The sequence below is a fragment of the Eptatretus burgeri genome, chromosome 12 (genome assembly GCF_056783735.1).
Source record: "Eptatretus burgeri isolate ZD-2024b chromosome 12, Ebu_testis_v1, whole genome shotgun sequence".
NCBI lineage: Eukaryota > Metazoa > Chordata > Myxini > Myxiniformes > Myxinidae > Eptatretus > Eptatretus burgeri.
The window spans coordinates 29,037,872-29,055,222 of NC_140972.1; the positions used below are offsets into that span (position 1 = coordinate 29,037,872).

The 17,351-nt window shown below is 45.2% G+C and overlaps 1 protein-coding gene across 1 annotated transcript in view; it reads left to right on the forward strand.

The window, feature by feature from the left end:
• The first annotated feature begins 12,144 nt into the window (after positions 1–12,144).
• The window catches only part of CHMP3 (charged multivesicular body protein 3), a 69,331-nt gene continuing 64,124 nt past the window's right edge, over positions 12,145–17,351 (forward strand). The window contains exon 1 of the mRNA XM_085850008.1: positions 12,145–12,306. Within this exon, the coding sequence (XP_085706134.1) occupies positions 12,262–12,306 (45 nt within the window). The 5' untranslated portion in view covers positions 12,145–12,261. The remainder of the gene's footprint in view (positions 12,307–17,351) is intronic.

Consider the following 17,351-nt stretch of genomic DNA (forward strand, 5'->3'; position numbering starts at 1 on the left):
GGCCTGGCTGATGACGCTTCGGAGGAGCGTTGCTCTTTTTGAGTTGATGCTCTTTAAGAGCCCGTTCACTCCTCAGCGTCGCTCGGACCGTTATGTAGCTGGCTGGCGACTTCTCTCCAGCTGCAACTCAACCAACTCCAACAAACTCTGGCACTCTCCACACCGACTTCTCTGAACTGGACTCCACACTCCACCGGACTCCAAACTCCACTGCAGGCTCGACTCTCTGGACTGTAATGGCCCAGCCCCACTCTGACTAACTCTTTGGCGTTTCAGCCCAGCCTTTTATCGGGTTCGGGGGGGGGGGGCGCTTGGTCTTTCACCTTCGACCCTTCACCCCCGGCTGGCTCCACCCCTTTCGTCGTCTTAATCCGTTTTGTCAGTCATGCGCGGACGTGTTTGAGATCACTCTCATCGCGGCCGTGTTTGAAAACACCCTGTCGCTGCCGAGGAAGCCATCGTGCTTGTCCGCGGAGATGCTGTTTGTTGGGGATGCCGCTGCCGGTGAAAATATGGCGGCGCCATGGAGATGCTGGTGAGATGTTGTTTGTTTGTTGAAATGTTGTTGTTTGTGGAGATGATGGTGAGGAGATGTTGTTTGTTTTAAAATAAAGATAGAAAAAGAATAACGGCTAATTCAAGGATGCACAGCCCGGCACACGAATAATTCCCATTATACATCGGTGGGGAAATCTAATCTGGACACACACTTATCGACATAACTGACCTTTGGGGAACCTGAATGGTGTTCTGTGAATTTCCACAACCGTAACAATATATATTTTGAACACAAACCCTTGTGACACACCCAATCCTTCCATCCATTCATTGGGACCATACTCTGTACAGAGCGTCGGTGCTGCTGAAGCAGTCTCCTGGGCTATTGGGCACAATCCTGGACGGGTCGCCACTCTGATGGAGGATACTCAAATGGCTCAATCATCCCAGCAAGCTGGTACTTATTTTGCTGACCTTGGAAGGTTGACAGACTGAATCAACCTCACCTTGGAAACCCCAATGGCTGAGGATTTGAACTCAGGACTCGAGGATCCCAAGCCCACCACCCAAACCATAAAGCCAACACCAGGCATACACATCCAACCTGTCCACCAAGTTTTGTATGAATCCGTCCATAACTTTTTGAGATATCCTGCTCACACAGACACAGACAGAGACAAACAGACAGGGGTGAATACATAACCTCTGTCCACATTCGGTGGCAGGGGTAGCTGTATTCAATTTTTGCATCTATTGCTAAAAGGAGGTGCGTGTGTTTTAAAATGTGTTATCCATCACCACCGCTCGCTTGCATTAACAGTAAACAATGGTATGAACTCGACACCTCTCATCCATTGATATTTCACGTATTTCTGTGTATTTGAGTCTGATTTGCATCCAGGAACGCAAGAATTGTGGTTGACCATTTTCGAAATTGCCACTCTTTCGAATAATTGCTTAATATAAAATTATGTTTAAAAGACCATTTGAATTGCAGATTTTGCGCTGGCAACGACAAGTTAAAATTGCATGTCGCGATCAGAACCGAGTCAATTTAAACACGCACACACAGCACATGCGTGAAAGTCCTCGTTAACATTCGTACACCATTTTGAAAGTTCCGTATTCGTCAGGTTTTTGATTTTCAATCTGATTCTGAGCACTTTAACTTGTGCAACCTGAATGGTTTCCATTCATCTGTACGCTGCAGCACCAATGTGGGAATAACGGTATTAAACACAATACTCTTTTTGGTACTTTGGTGATGATGCTTGGGTTAGTCACTGGTTTATCTCACCTGATGATGATGTACCTCCTGAGTGAGCCGCAAAGTACCATTCAATGGATTTGTCTTTGTGTTTTGTGTTTTAACATCTTTTTTTTTTGTCTTATTTTTATTTCTTTCCCAAATACTATGGTAAGTTTGTTTATCTTTCAATTTTTCTCCATTTCCTTCATAGTCTGTATGACCAGGTCCCAAATACCTGAAGATCTCACTATGGTGGTTTTCTCACTGAATCAACCTTGTTCTTTTGAGGAAAGGAAGTGGTTGTTGTTGTTCACCGTTTATCATTTCAGCACCTAATTCACGATGCTGTGATCCCTGGTTGAAATCCCGTATCTAGTATTTATTTGCTGATTGGCCTTGTAAATTTGATGAGGTGCTGATAAGGGAACACAATTACCTTTGAACTCTCCTGCTTTGGTTCTATTCCCAACTGGACTATAAACTGTCAGACATGGTGTTTCACAGGCAGAGCGTTGCATCGTGAAGATCGACGTCACTTGGGTGGATTTTAAGATCGGTGTCCTGTCTGCTAGAATTGGTTTGTGAATGCTAAACATCCCATGGTTTGTTTTTTGCGTCGATTCGGCGAGTCAACGCCGGCACCTTGAATACTGTCCAAGTTCCTTAGTCAGGGAGCATCATAAGTCCCATGGGATTTTTGGTATGAAAGCAAACCACCATGCTAGACTCTTCAAGTGGACCCTAATGATTAATAAAAAGCTTGGTGGTACTCTGGGAAATGGTGCGGACGTGTATTTTGAACACATTTAACATTTTTTGAAGAATGACTATTTTATGCCGCTTAAAAAGTGACATAATGTCACCCTGACCCCTCCATATACCACCAATTTTGTCATATTTGGTATCAAATTCACCGGCATGAACCTCTGCATACTCATAGGTCATTTATTCGTCAATATATGAGCCACATCATGAATAAATCGCACAACAATCAAAATTTTGACCATATTTCGACTTCGGTTTCACCGTCCGCAGTTCACCAAAATACCTTTTTCTCAACATTCTGCTCACCAATCTGCTAATGAATAGTTTCGCAATGTAGCTATGTTATCACTAGTTCTTTTGATATTTTATACATATCATTCACTTGATAATTCAACGAGATATACCTCAAAATGTAACCCTACCCCCTAATGAATCGGAAGGTTACTCTTTCCGACATCTGTAAATTTGGATGCATGATTTTGTAAACACATGCCACAAATCCTACTGTAGATGATTAGGTTGAGCTAGTCTTCCCATATGACTATCGTAACCATGGTATCCACTAATATAAGCATTTTCTCTCTTTCAGATGTGATGTTGCTGAAGAGCCACAAGATGATATATTCAATGCAATCTAGCTGATTCTGTATAAAAACATACTTTTATGTTTTTCACTGTTATGTTTTTCAGATGCAGCAGAACATCTGACAAGAACAGAAAGGGTCATCGGTAGTTTGTAGACACCAGATTGGAACTCCAGCATACTATCCCTCTCTTGTAACCAGTGACGGCTTATTGCGTATTCCACTATTGCTAACAAATGCTTCCACATTCTAATACATCACCTTGTCAACATCGAAATGGAGTCAGCCACAAAAACTGTATTTCCTCCAGAGAAAATTGCGAGAGTAGACACTGACTATTCCTTGTGTATTATTTGACAAACAAAAAGTGCCGCAACATTAGTTCGGAGTCACAGTGCTTACGAGAAGATATTACTCTGTATCAGAGAGCGAGCTAAGTACGGTGACAGAGACTATCCCGAAATCAGCCGGCGACTTGGAAATGTCTCCAGCCAGGACCTGCAGGAAAAATCTGCATCGTGGCACAGGAAATGTCAGCAGAATACTGTTCATGCTGGAATGCTCAACAGAGCAAAAGGACACTACGAGAAACGATTATCATCCAAAGGAATCCATGATGAAAAATCCTCTCAGGCCTCAACTTCATTTACATGCTCTCATTCAACCCCATACAAGAGTCTTCTTCTTCTTTCGGCTGCTCCCGTTAGGGGTCGCCACAGCGGATCATCCGTATGATCCGCATAGTGATTTGGCACATGTTTTACGCCGGATGCCCTTCCTGACGCAACCCTGGTCGCCTCTTACGACACAGGGATATGGTACACCTATTTTAACCGGGGTATACACCGGCCCAGTACACTGGTACTCACTTCGCCGACCTCAGAAGGATGACAGGCTGAGTCAACCCCCTGGTGTATTAATTCAGTGGCCCAACGGGGCTTGAACTCAGGACCTCTTGGATCCCAAGCCGCTGCCCTAACCACTGCGCCAACACCAGGCATTAACCCCATACAAGAGTGACCTGTGTTTATTCTGTGATCTTGGAGCAACGCGTACCAACTCGCTACATCTACTCGCCACTGGAAATGCAAGTGTTTCTCTTAAGGAAGCCATTGCAAAAAGTGGAGACGAACAGCTTCGTGTGAAGCTCAGTACTTTAATAAACCGCACAGACGTGCATGCCATCGATGTTAAATACCACAAGCGATGTTGGGCAATTCATGAAACAAATGTTTGGCGTATCAAGAAATCATCAGGAGTTCCTCAAGCCAGTATTGTAGTTGAGGTTGCAGCAGAAATTGAGTTCCTGAGCCTCGATAGAAGGCATGATGTTGGATGGAAAGATCCTCAACATGGGTGAACTACAAGACACTTTCACTGCAATAAGATCTGCGAACAATGTGACCCATCCAGAATGCCCCTGCAAAGTAATCAAGCAACTGCTGCAGAACAAAATACCCAGTATAGAGTTCAACAAACCGAAGCGAATCAATGAGCCAGAACGTTGCACAATCAAAACTACCAGGGATGAAGCCATTAACCGGATGGAGGAAACAGAGATGGGGATGGAATTGGACATGAGGGTGCTATACAAAGCATCTTCAATTTTGAGGAGAGCGATACGCAAGGCCGACAAATGGACATTCACTGGAAACTTATCTGACTCTATGAGCGAGCAGGTTCCAGAAGAACTCTACATATTTTATAGATGGTTAATCCAGGGCCCAAACACAACATTGTCAACAGACAAGGAATACTTCGTCGTCAACAAGCATGCCGTCAGTCTGGCACAAAGTACTGTGGCGAAGTACTTGTCACCACAACAAGTTGGAAACAAGGTTACGAAAACCTTTAAAATGACACATGAGATGCCACAGCAACTGGCTATCGGAATAGCCATGAGGAAAAAAAAGGAGCAAAAAGTTGTTGATATGCTACATATGCTCCACCAGGAGCAAAAAAGTTGTTGATATGCTACATAAGTTTGGAGTGTCTGTGGAGTACAACAGATTACTCAGAATAGAAGGGCAGATAACGTCTACCGTACTTCAGAGAATGCCAATAAACGATGGCCTTTACATGCCCCCAGATGTTGTGATGGGAAGATACTTGTTCTTTGCAGTCGGCAATGTCGATTTTGCGGAGGACACTACCGACGGAAAAAGAACCCTTCATGCTACAGCAATGGCCATTTACCAGAGGTGTGATCCAGGCGATGAGATTCCAAAACTTAAACTAACTGGACCAGCCCAGATGCGTTCAATCACAGATCTACCAAGCATAACCACAAAGCTGGTGGACTGTCCAAAACCAACAGCAAAGCCTCAGAGTCCATCCTCTGCATCACTCTGCATCAGAGAAGGTACCAACAAATCGGAGTATCTACCCGATGTTGCCTGGCTGATGGGACGAACTTTACGCAGGTTCGAACAGAAAGAAGAAGTGTTACCACATCCGAGTAGCGAAGAACATGAGGAAGTGGTTTCGGCTACTCTTGGAGAGATTCCAACGTGGTCGGCATATCATTCCTTGGTCTCTACAAAGTTGCCCCTGACAAGAGTTGGAATATCGCCACTCATAGCAGCACCCGCACATTAGTGGAATACGCTCCTGACAGTACTGATGCAGGCACAAGGAATCAGTACCAAAGCAGTCGGCCCAAATCACAAGACTATGGTTTCACTGGATATGGGATTGTACAAGCCTGCAAAACAGCTCCAGATGGCCCGCAATGACATGGATCACCTGATTCTTCACCCAGGGGAACTTCATATCGTGATGGCCCAACTCCGATGCATTGGGTGCTACATTGAGAACAGTGGATTGGACTTTTGTTGGACAGAGGCAGACCTATATGGACCTGTAACGGTTCGACAATTCCTTGAAGGAAAGCATGTGGAGAGAGGATTGAATGCTCACATGATCACTTTGCAGTCCTTGTTCACATTGCATCAGCAAGCATTCTTCGAGAGTGAAAGTGATCTGCTCAAGGACCTCTCAGCAGCTGCTGACGATTTGGCTCTCACGTTTGTCAATCAAGATCCCGAAGAGATGAGGAAAGCCCATTCAGCTATGGTAAATATCATCGACTCAGAGCAAGTGATGGACAAAATCGACCGTTTTGACGCACAGGACAAGTCTGGAACAGGCGCACTCGTACTGCAGCAGTATATGCAGATGGTCATGGACATGATCCTGCTCATACGAGCTGTTAGAACAGGTAACTGGAAACTGCACCTCACGGCCCTCGAGTCATTCACAAAGCACTTCTTTGCACATGACAAGCTTGTCTATGCTCGCATGATTCCCCTGTATCTGGCCGACATGGAGTCTGTGAAGGAAAACGACAAAGAAGTCTACCAAGAGTTTGAGAATGGAAACTGGGTTGTAAACAAGAATCGCCATGTACCATTCTGTGCCATTGGGGCTGATCACGCCCTGGAGCATCTGAACAGAATGATGAAGGTTACCGGTGGCCTTGTCGCTATCGCACTCAACAGTAGTGCTCGTACAAAGTTCTACATCATCGCTCCAGAACTGGCGAGACTCGCTGCAGAAGCCTACGAAGTGGCTGGAGTGATGCCCAATGATAATGAACAGCATCACGCATGCTCACCTGCAGTACTGTCGAGACAAGAGAAAAACATTGAAGCATTGACATCAACAATACAAAGCTTCACTAATCCATTCACGGATCATCCCAAGGAGCTCACCAACTTCGTGACGAAGGAGGTTATGCCTGATAATGTGAAGAATGACCTCATCACACAACCTAAAGTCGGCCAAGCTCTATTTGAGGCATTCGTTGCAAACCGCATCACAACGACAACAGTAAATCTGTGGGCTCCAATGAAGACATGCCAGCTGAAGACTTGGAAGACAACAGGAAAACGTCTTAAAGTGACTGCAGGTGATAAAATAGTCGAGCTGCAAGAAGACAGAAGTCTGTTCGCTCGCATGCTATTGGTATTAAAATCGAGGCCCGAAATTAACATCGCAGAAATCATAGGACAGTATGAACTTTCAGTTGTCCCAAGGTCGCTCTTTGCTGCGGATGGCACGATGCTGCACTGCCAAAGGAAAAGTAGTTTGATGGCGGTTTTGGAGAAGACCGCTGAGGACACTGCAACATCTGACGTCATCATGCCATCAGTTCAAGTCGGTACGAGAACAGAGCAGGATGATGACTCGTCTCTCCTGGAAGTGGTTCTATTGGATGCCATGGCAGAACTGCAATCTCTGGACAAGCCAGACCACATCAAGAACTGCAGAGAGCTCGCAGAGCACTTTACGACATGGATCTTGCAGAAATACAGGAAAGGTGATGAAATTCACTTGGTTTTTGACCGCTATGATGTTTCCTCTTCTTTGAAGACGGCCACTCGTGATAGACCGCAAGGCACCCAGCCCGTGGTATCCTATCACATCACAGACACTACAAACATAGCCAAGGTGTCGATGAAGCAATTACTGGCGAGTGTGAAGACGAAAATGGCATTAACTGGTTATGTTGCTGAGAAGATGTTGGAAAGAGCAAATGCCATGGGGAAGCACATGGTCGTGGCATGGGGATCACAGTGCAAATCAACTCATACAAACATGGCATACCTCCAAAGTGACCAAGAGGAAGCATACACTAAGCTCCTCTTGCACGCTGTCAATGCAACCAGTTGTGGTGCATCCAGTATTGCCATCCACTCCCCAGACACCGATGTCTTCATTCTGGCACTTCGGCAGTATCCTGTCTTATGCAGGAACACAACTTTTGTTACAGGGACAGGACAAAAGCGCGCACTCTTCCACCCCAAATGATTTACCGATCTCTTCAACCGATTCAAGTAGCAGCTTTGCCGGGACTCCATGCTCTGAGTGGAGCAGACAACACTGGAAGTTTCGCCGGAAAAGGCAAAATGGCTTTCTGGAAGGCTTTCCAACATGCCAGTGATGAGGGCATTACTGCACTTGGATCCCTGGGAACAACATCACACTTGAGTACTGACACACTGAACTCCATCAAAACGTTCATCTGCTCAGTGTATGCCCCTCAAACACTGCTCACCAAGATAGACAAGCTCAGATGGTGGATGTTTTCACAGAAACAATGCCAGTCCGAGAAACTCCCTCCAACACGTGATGCCCTCGAACAAGCCATCAGCCGTGCCTACTTCCAAGCCATCGTGTGGTTCAATGACACGACACCAAACCCACAGATTCCATCACCACAAAACTATGGCTGCAAACTTGAGGAGGCAAAATGGGTTTCAGTCATTACCACTCAACTCCCAGCACCAAAGTCTGTTATTCATTTCGTGAAATGCAACTGTTCCAAGTTGAGATGTCAAACAGCACGATGCACCTGCGTGAAAGCAGGACTCAACTGCACAGACATGTGTGGATGTTCCAGTCTGGAAGAGAACTGCAAAAACTCGCACCACTCAACCGACGACGACGAGGATGAAGTACCAGATGAACACGACAACGATGATGACAGCGACGAGCTCTTTGGATGAGAGCTGACTGCCATGGGACTTATGCATACGTATGAACTTGGGGGTAGGGTTACATTTTGAGGTATATCTCCTTGAATTATCAAGTGAATGATATGTATAAAATATCAAAAGAACTAGTGATAACATCGGTACGTTGCGATACTATTCATTAGCAGATTGGTGAGCACAATGTTGAGAAAAAAGGTATTTTAGTGAACTGCGGACAGTGAAACCGGTCGAAATATGGTCAAAATTTTGATTTTTGTGTGATTTATTCATGATATGGCTCATATATTGACGAATAAATGACCTATGTGTATGCAGAGGTTCATGCCGGTCAATTTGATACCAAATATGACAAAATTGGTGGTATATGGAGGGGTCAGGGTGACATGTCACTTTTTAAGTGGCGTAAAATAGTCATTCTACAAAAAATGTTAAATGTGTTCAAAATACACGCCCGCACCATTTCCCAGAGTGCCACCAAGCTTTTTATTAATCATTACGGTCCACTTGAAGAGTCCAGCATGGTGGTTTGCTTTCATACCAAAAATCTCACGGGACTTTATTTTGTGCAAGATGCTGCCTGACTATCAACGGGCCTTGGACTTGCACAGCAGCTCAGAAAAGTTCAAATAACTTTACCGCAGCAACGAAATCCCATCCTCGTCGCCTCGTCGCCAACAGGCACGGGAAATGGCGAGCCAGGAACCGCTTTATTCCATACTGCATAAAATCAATACGCAAGGCTGAAAATACAGCTCACCAAGGACGATGGAAGTTAATTATTTTCAAAGGGAGTGTTTTTCAATGAACTCAAACACCCAATTTTCACGCTGCTTGGTTTCATGGTTTTGGAATTACAGGATCACATCTTCACACAATGCCCTTGGTACAGACGGCCCAGATCACACTTCATCTACTCCATCCGAGAGGGCCCTCACCTGGTCAGGTGTATCAGATACACTGTGAAGACCGAACCAAAAGCACCCTCGATTCAATAAATCTTTGTTGAAATTTATTAAAGAAACGGGCCAATGAACATGAAGCCCCCCCCCACCCCCCGTGGTTGTTTGCTCCAGCCGGTGTTTCTGAGAGTGGTGTATATCGAGCCTCACAGCTCTGAAAAGAAGAAGAAGAAGACGCAGAAGAAGAAGACGAAGACCATGACCATCACATGATCCTGAGTTATCACGTGATCCAGCAATGACGTTTCATGGTTTTCACTCAGCCATACCATGGTCTGGTGTTCACTGTGGAAGAACGCGTGTTTCTCGTTGAACATTACATCAAGAATGCATCCTTTAAAGAATCTTAATGCATTTAAAAGTCGTTTTGGTGGTCGTACGAAACCTTCAAAATCAGTGATATGGAGGCTGGTGAAGAGAAACGTGTTGCTGACTGTAAGTGGCTCCAGAGGATGGTAAGAGAACAAGACAATGTTTTGCGTGTTACATTTTTACCCCTCAGCCTGAATTGGCTAAGGGTTATTGTCGTCATAGGCGTTGTCTGGCGGGCGTCCGGGCGTCTGTCAACTTTTGGTTTCCGTCAATTTCGAGGAGAACGCCTTGTCCGATTAAATCCATTTTTGCAGTGTGTGTTGGGCCTGCGTAGAGGAAGGTTCCTTTCGATATTCAGTACGATGCGATATCCAATATGGCGGCTCGGGCAGCCATCTTGAATTTGGTTTCCGGACAATAACTTGAGAACGGCTTGACAGATTGATTTTATTTTCATGGGGGTATAATGGGGGTGGTGAGTGGAAGGTTCCTTTCGATATACAGCACAATCTGATATCCAATATGGCGGCTAGGGCAGCCATCTTGAATTTGGTTTCTGGACAATAACTTGAGAACGGCTTGACTTATTGATTTCATTTTTGTGTGATATAATGGGGGGTGTTTAGAGGAAGGTTTGAGAATGGCTTGACATTGATTTCAATTTTGTGTGATATAATGGGGGTGTTTAGAGGAAGGTTCCTTTCGATATTCAGCGCAATCCGATATCCAATATGGCGGCTAGATCAGCCATCTTGAATTTGGTTTCCGGACAATAACTTGAGAACGGCTTCACACATTGATTTTATTCTGGTGAGGTATATTGGGGTTGAGTCGAGGAAGGTTCCTTTCCAAAATGGGCATGCTGCGATTTTCACTGTGGCCGCCACGGCAGCCATCTTGAAATTGGTTTCCGTCAATTTCGAGGAGAACGCCTTGTCCGATTAAATCAATTTTTACCTTCGCAAACTTTGTTGCGAAGGTTATGTTTTGATCGCTGTGTATTTATTTATTTATTTGTGAATATGTGTGTTTGTTTGTTTGTTTGTTTGTTTGTTATTCGCATAACTCCAAAAGTATTGAACTGAATCACAGCAAATTTGGTGGGATGATTGGTTATTATCCGAGGACCATTTGATTAGATTTTGGGAGCGATCGGTTCAAAGGTCAAGGTCATGAAAAGGTCAAAATCGTCTTTTTACCATAGCGCGGTCAATTTGTATCCAATTTGCATGCAACTAATGCCAAAATGTTCAGAATTCAATGCCTCATCTTGTGATATGTGACATGACACAATGACGTGATAACCCTTATTAGCGGTTGGGAGTCAAAAGTCAGGGGGGGTCACGACATTGCAAAATGTGCGGTTTTAGTCATAACACGGTCAATTCTTATCCGATTTGCATGAAACCAACACCAAAAGGTTGACTGTTCTGTTCCCCACACTCTAATACCAATTACAAAATAAAGAGTACAAAGGTCAAGGTCGAGGTCATGAAAAGGTCAAAATCATCATTTTGCCATAGTGCGGTCAATTTTTATCCAATTTACATGCAACCAATGCCAAAATGTTGTGAATTCAATGCCCAATCTTGTGATATACGATATGACACAGGAAATTTAATGTTTTTAAGCCATCATAACACATATGAGATTGCAGATGTGGTATGGGTTTAAATACCCTCACAATCAACGGTTTCTGGGGGGGGGCAAAATGTAGCGTTGGCGAAGGTATGCGCTCTACTGAGTGCCCGTTCTAGTTGCTGGGTGTGTTGGGGTTGAGTATAGGAAGGTTCCTTTCGAAAATGGGCGTGCTGCGATTTTCAATATGGCCACCCTCTTGAAATTGGTTTGCGTCAAGGGGCTGAGGGGTTACGCCCGCTTTGCGGAGCTATTTATTTTTTTGTCGGTGATCTCATCAGCACACTGCCTTGTCACCCTCTTGAGGTATCTTCAAAATATATTGCTAGCGTGGATGGTATCTTCCTTTTTCCATCGTTTTCTATTAGCAAGTATGTATAATCACGAAGTAAATGTTCATTTTAAACCAAATTATCGGATACATGCCTACATTTACCGTCGTAAATCGTTTTAATTGTCAGTGATCTCATCGGCACACTGCCTTGTAATCCTCTTGAGGTATCTTCAAAATGTATTGCTAGCGTAGCTGGTATCTTCCTTTTTCCATTTTTTTTTTTTTTGCAAGTATGTATAATCACGAAGTGAATGTTCATTTTAAACAAAATTATCGGACACGCGCCTACATTTACCGTCGTAAATAGTTTTAATTCCCGTTAAAACCACAACACGCAAGCAATGCACAGTCTCCCGGAAATTGGTTTATCTGGCGCGTCAGGGCGGCGATGAGCCCCTGAGGAGGAGAACTTGTGTGGTAAAAGATGGGACTGTTTGGAAAACACCATCAGCAGCCGCCCAAAGAACTTGTGAGATCGCATTTCTACTTTTATTCATGTTCATAACGTGATCTGGATCTGCTTCGGCATAGTCTTTAAATTCGTACTTTATACACGGCGGGTTTTCTGTTTACGGCCCTCGACAGTCTGGAGGTACGCGCACACTCTCTATTCTCTCAGCTGTTGGTTCACGAGCGCCAGCCAGAGTGACCACTATATTCGTTATGTCTGTGTGTCGTCTGTCCAGAGCATAACTCCGTGGACTTTGATCCGATCTTGATGAAACTTGGTTATGTGTTCGATATCAATGTCTCGTTGTGTTTTCCTGGATGAGGGAGTGCTACGCCCATTGTGGGCGAAACCACGCCCAAAAAAATAGCCATTTTTCGGGGGTAGTCGGATTAAAAATCTATCTTCTCCGAGGGAATTGGCTCAATGGAATGGGTTCTTCGGTATTTGAATAGCAAAATGAATTATCTAAAACTTGTCCGATTTTTCATTTTCGTCACAAGGTCAAAACTGATAAAATTTCGAATTTTGACATAAAAATCATACGACCGCCCAAACTTTGAGAGCTAGGATGACAATATTTTTTATGCATAATCATGAGGTCATTCCCCACCTAAAGTCTTGAAACCATTTTTCTCTATCTCGAACACCTTTCCCGTGGCGCCCCCTTCAAGTTTGTTTTTACGCCGATTTCATCAAAGTATGGATAATCCGAGGAGTGCGAAATGCCATATAGTCTATATGACGTTATATTGTTCCTGGAATGTTCAAGAGGAAGTTTTGCACCAAAGGTCATAATCCTTGACAAAAATTATCACATTGTCTCATCCTTGACTTCTGAAACAATCTACATCGTCAAATACCGCTCGTGAACCATCGTCTTTTCTGGGTTCGAATCCTGGCCCAGCTATAAACTGTCATCCCGGTGATTCGTCAATGTGCAAGTCCTTCGGTTGGACGTGAAACTGAGTATCCCGTCTGCCGACATCATTTGTTGGACTTTAAAGATGCCACGGTGTCCTTCTTCATGAAGAGTGCAGGCGAGCTATCGCCGGCATCCTGAACAAATGAGGAATTCCTCCTCTGACTTGCTTAGTCAAACATCAGGCTTGGCCAGCCGGTTCGTGAAAGACTCGGGCCAAACCGTTCTCATGAGGTGTGAATAATTGTGTCCGCTAAAGACTCATCCAAATGGTAAAATACGTTGTGTTAGCTCTGTCGAAGTATTTCTTCAATTGCTTCTCAATTACAGTCTGAAGCGACATGTTCTGCTTCATGCATTGCTTCACACCTGTCCTTGCCATCATCAATGGCCGTGTCTTGTCCTGTGTGATAATGGAGAAGGTAACTCTCCCCCGTTGTTGCGTTTGTGAAATGGCAAATGGCCCGATTGTCTGCATTTCAGCAATCGTGTCTCCACATGATGAGATGTTGACGATGTCTTCATTTACTGGGTGTGAGTGTGGCTGGGCCCCAGGAAAAGTTTAACTGGGACAGTAATAGGTGTCCACAACCATCCTTGGCCTTGATCATGGTGGAACGTCAGCCGAGGCCCTCAATTTTTCACCTTTATTACCTTGGCCACCGAAGGTGAAGGAGGTTATGTTTTCACCATTCTGTTTGTCTGTGTACAGGATATCTCAAAAAGTTGTGGACGGATCCGGATTATAATTTTGTGGTCAGGTTCGGTGTGTGACAAGGACTAACTGATTAAATTTTGATGAAGATCTCGATCCGGATCCAGATACGATTATTATTTCATTTTTAAGTGATTCATCACCATTGAGAGATAGGGCTAAACCGATTTAAAAAAAAATATATATATATATGTATATATCTCCTGGTGTTGGCGCAGTGGTTAGGGCAGTGGCTTGGGATCCAAAAGGTCCTGAGTTCAAGCCCCGTTGGGTCACTGAATTAATACACCAGGGGGTTGACTCAGCCTGTCATCCTTCCGAGGTCGGCGAAATGAGTACCAGTGTACTGGGCCGGTGTATACCCCGGTTAAAATAGGTGTACCATATCCCTGTGTCGTAAGAGGCGACCAGGGTTGCGTCAGGAAGGGCATCCGGCGTAAAACATGTGCCAAATCAGTACGCGGATCATACGGATGATCCGCTGTGGCGACCCCTAAAAGGGAGCAGCCGAAAGAACAAGAAGAAGAAGAAGATATACTGTACTATATACTGTATATATACTATATACTGTATATATATATATATATATATAGTACAGTACCATATCTCAAAAAGTTGTGGACGGATTCGGATGAAATTTGGTGGACCTGTTGGGTGTGTTACAAGGAAGAATTGATTCAATTTTGGTGAAGATCTGGATATGAGAATTATTTAATTTCTAAAGTGATTCTTCACCATTGAGAGAGAGGGCGAAAAACTACAGAGTTCTGTATAGCATGATATTTCAAAAATGTGCTGGGCCCAATGTGTTCTCGTGGATCAGGAATTATGTGGCGGGAGTATGCGCTCTGCCGAGTTCCCTTCGAGTTTGATTTAAAATTTGTTTTCTCCACCACCGCTTGGGCGATGACACAAAACTTTCAACATAGGAGTGCCTACACATGGAGAATTTTTGAACAAAGTTACATGATAATTGGAATGAAAATGAGGCCGGTGTTCCAAAATCTGTTTTCTGTAGGCATGGGGTGCAGGGTGTTTCATGTATCAGGAATAAACTGCCTCGACATCACTTCGCTCGCCCCTGGAAGGAAGAATGAGATTTGAGAGACTAAGGAAGTTGATTTCACAGGTGGGAAACAAGAGGAATGATTAAGTGGAGATGAGCAGGAATTTGATCTGGATGTTGGGAGTTTCACTTGAAGGGGGTTACTGGCATACTGCATACACGCTTGCAGAAACTTTGGGGGGGTGGAGGGGGGGGGGTCAGAGCATGGAAAGGGCAGAAGGTGAAAGACCAGAAAGGAGGTGGTATAAGCCACAGACCACTGGCCTGTCTGATGTGAAAGTGATAAACCCAGACTTGGTTTTATTGTGGAAGATTCCCATGATTTCCATCGTGCCGTGCTGAGCAAGGTGTTGCCAGCCCAGAGAGAGCAGTGATCCATCAAGCTGCGTATGAAGGTATTGCAATTCAATGAAAGTTCTGATGTGCCAAGAAAGGACATTGTATGATGGAGGATGGTCAGTCAGCGACTAGCTTTGGAGGTCATCTTAGATATATAGGTTGCCAAAGAAATATCATGGCTGATAGTGAGACCCAAAAGTTTAGGTGACCAAACTTCTTCAAGAGGATGAGAGGGAGAGAGAAACAGACATATATATATATATATATATATATATATATATATATATATATATATATATATATATATATATATATATATATATATATATATATATATATATATATATATATATATATATATATATATATTGCGGTTTTCGCGCCCGCCGGCGTGCGACGGCCACGTAACTCGAATCGCGGCACGTCGCCCACCGGACGGACAATCCAGTCGTGACCCTCTCGGACTAACGCCGGGAACCAGTCACGGGTGGACCTTTCGGTCTCACCGCGATCGAGCCAATCAGCCCCCGCGTGGGATAGGGTTGCTCGCCAAATTCGACCTACCTAAGTACCCACGCGGAGGGTAGACCGGCCGATCGCACCTCGCCGCAGGTCGACTTCGGACACGGGCCACTTAAGCGACCCGTTCCGTACTATCAGAATAACCGAGCGGTGTTATCGTCGACCTCGACGGTTCGATTAATTATCGGGCGTACTCAGCCCACTACCAACCCTTTACGTGAAGCAAGATGAGGGTTCAATGGGGGAAAAGACGAAGCGAAGCGGGAGAACAGTTCAACAATAAAGCACATTTATTCGCGGCACACGGGAAGCACACAAATACAATTCCACCAAAAGCACACAAAAAAAAGAAAACAATATTCCATTTACACAAAAAGCAAATATAAAAGCGAAAACAATGTGCAGAGCTAATACCGACTACCGAGCACACGGCAACACTTATACAATTCTACCTCACAGACGGCGCTGACAACACATACCCAAAACCAAGGAAAAGAAATACCTCAAGAATGAGGCGGGCCTGAGGCCGAGACCGGGTCGGGCCTACCCGTCTGGTGATGAGACGCGGAGCGGCGATGGCCCCGCAACCCGCGGGCCTCGTGGACGGTGTCTGGTAGGGGGTGGGAACGGGGCCCCCTTGGTCGCACTATCTCAGCGCGGGGGGAAACAGGAGGGGGTTGCTGATGCTCGGGGTATAGAGGATCTTTATTATCCCTGGTGTGCGTCTCCACCTCGGCCAGGTCGCGCTGCCGGCCTCCCTCGGGCGTGCAGCTCCTGGCACCGACGCGAGCACCCCCTCGTCCGACTCTCTTCAGCTTCTCCAGCCACTGCAGGCTTCGGGCTCCAGACTTCCACACTCGTCCCCTCCGTTCCGACTCCTTCTCGTTCTCGTTCTCGTTTTCCTTTCTCGTTCTCCTTTTCTGACTGACGAACACCGTCCTTTTATCCCCCCGTAACTTCGCCTTTGACCCCCTCCCTTTGACCTTTCACCTCGCTCCCCATTGGCCCGAGAAAAAGTGGGCGTGAAGGCTTTTTGATCCACAAATTTGCATATATCGATCGCCCTGGGGGCGGGGCCAATTCTCCCCTCGCTCACCGATTGGACGGCAAAAAGTGGGTGTGTGTCGTTTTTGATCCGTTTTTGAAGCACAAAATCCGTGATTTTGTACACGCGGTTCGACGCGCGCTCTGCACGAATCCAACACCGGTACCCACAGCGGGGCAAGAACGGTGGCGATGCTACGGTTGCGAGGTGTGACGTGAAGGTCGTGGTGGTTGTGGTCGGTGGTTGATGTTGTGGTTGTGATCATGGCGGTTGGTCCAAAATAAAGATAGTGAAAGAAAAACGGCTATCCTGAAGAGTCGCAGCTCGCATAAATGACATGTATTCCCACTAGACAACGGGTTCGGGCCTAACTACACATGTACTTACCGAGATACCTCACCTAAGGGACCTGAATGGTGGTTTGCGAATCTGGTAACCACAACACTACCCCCTTCCC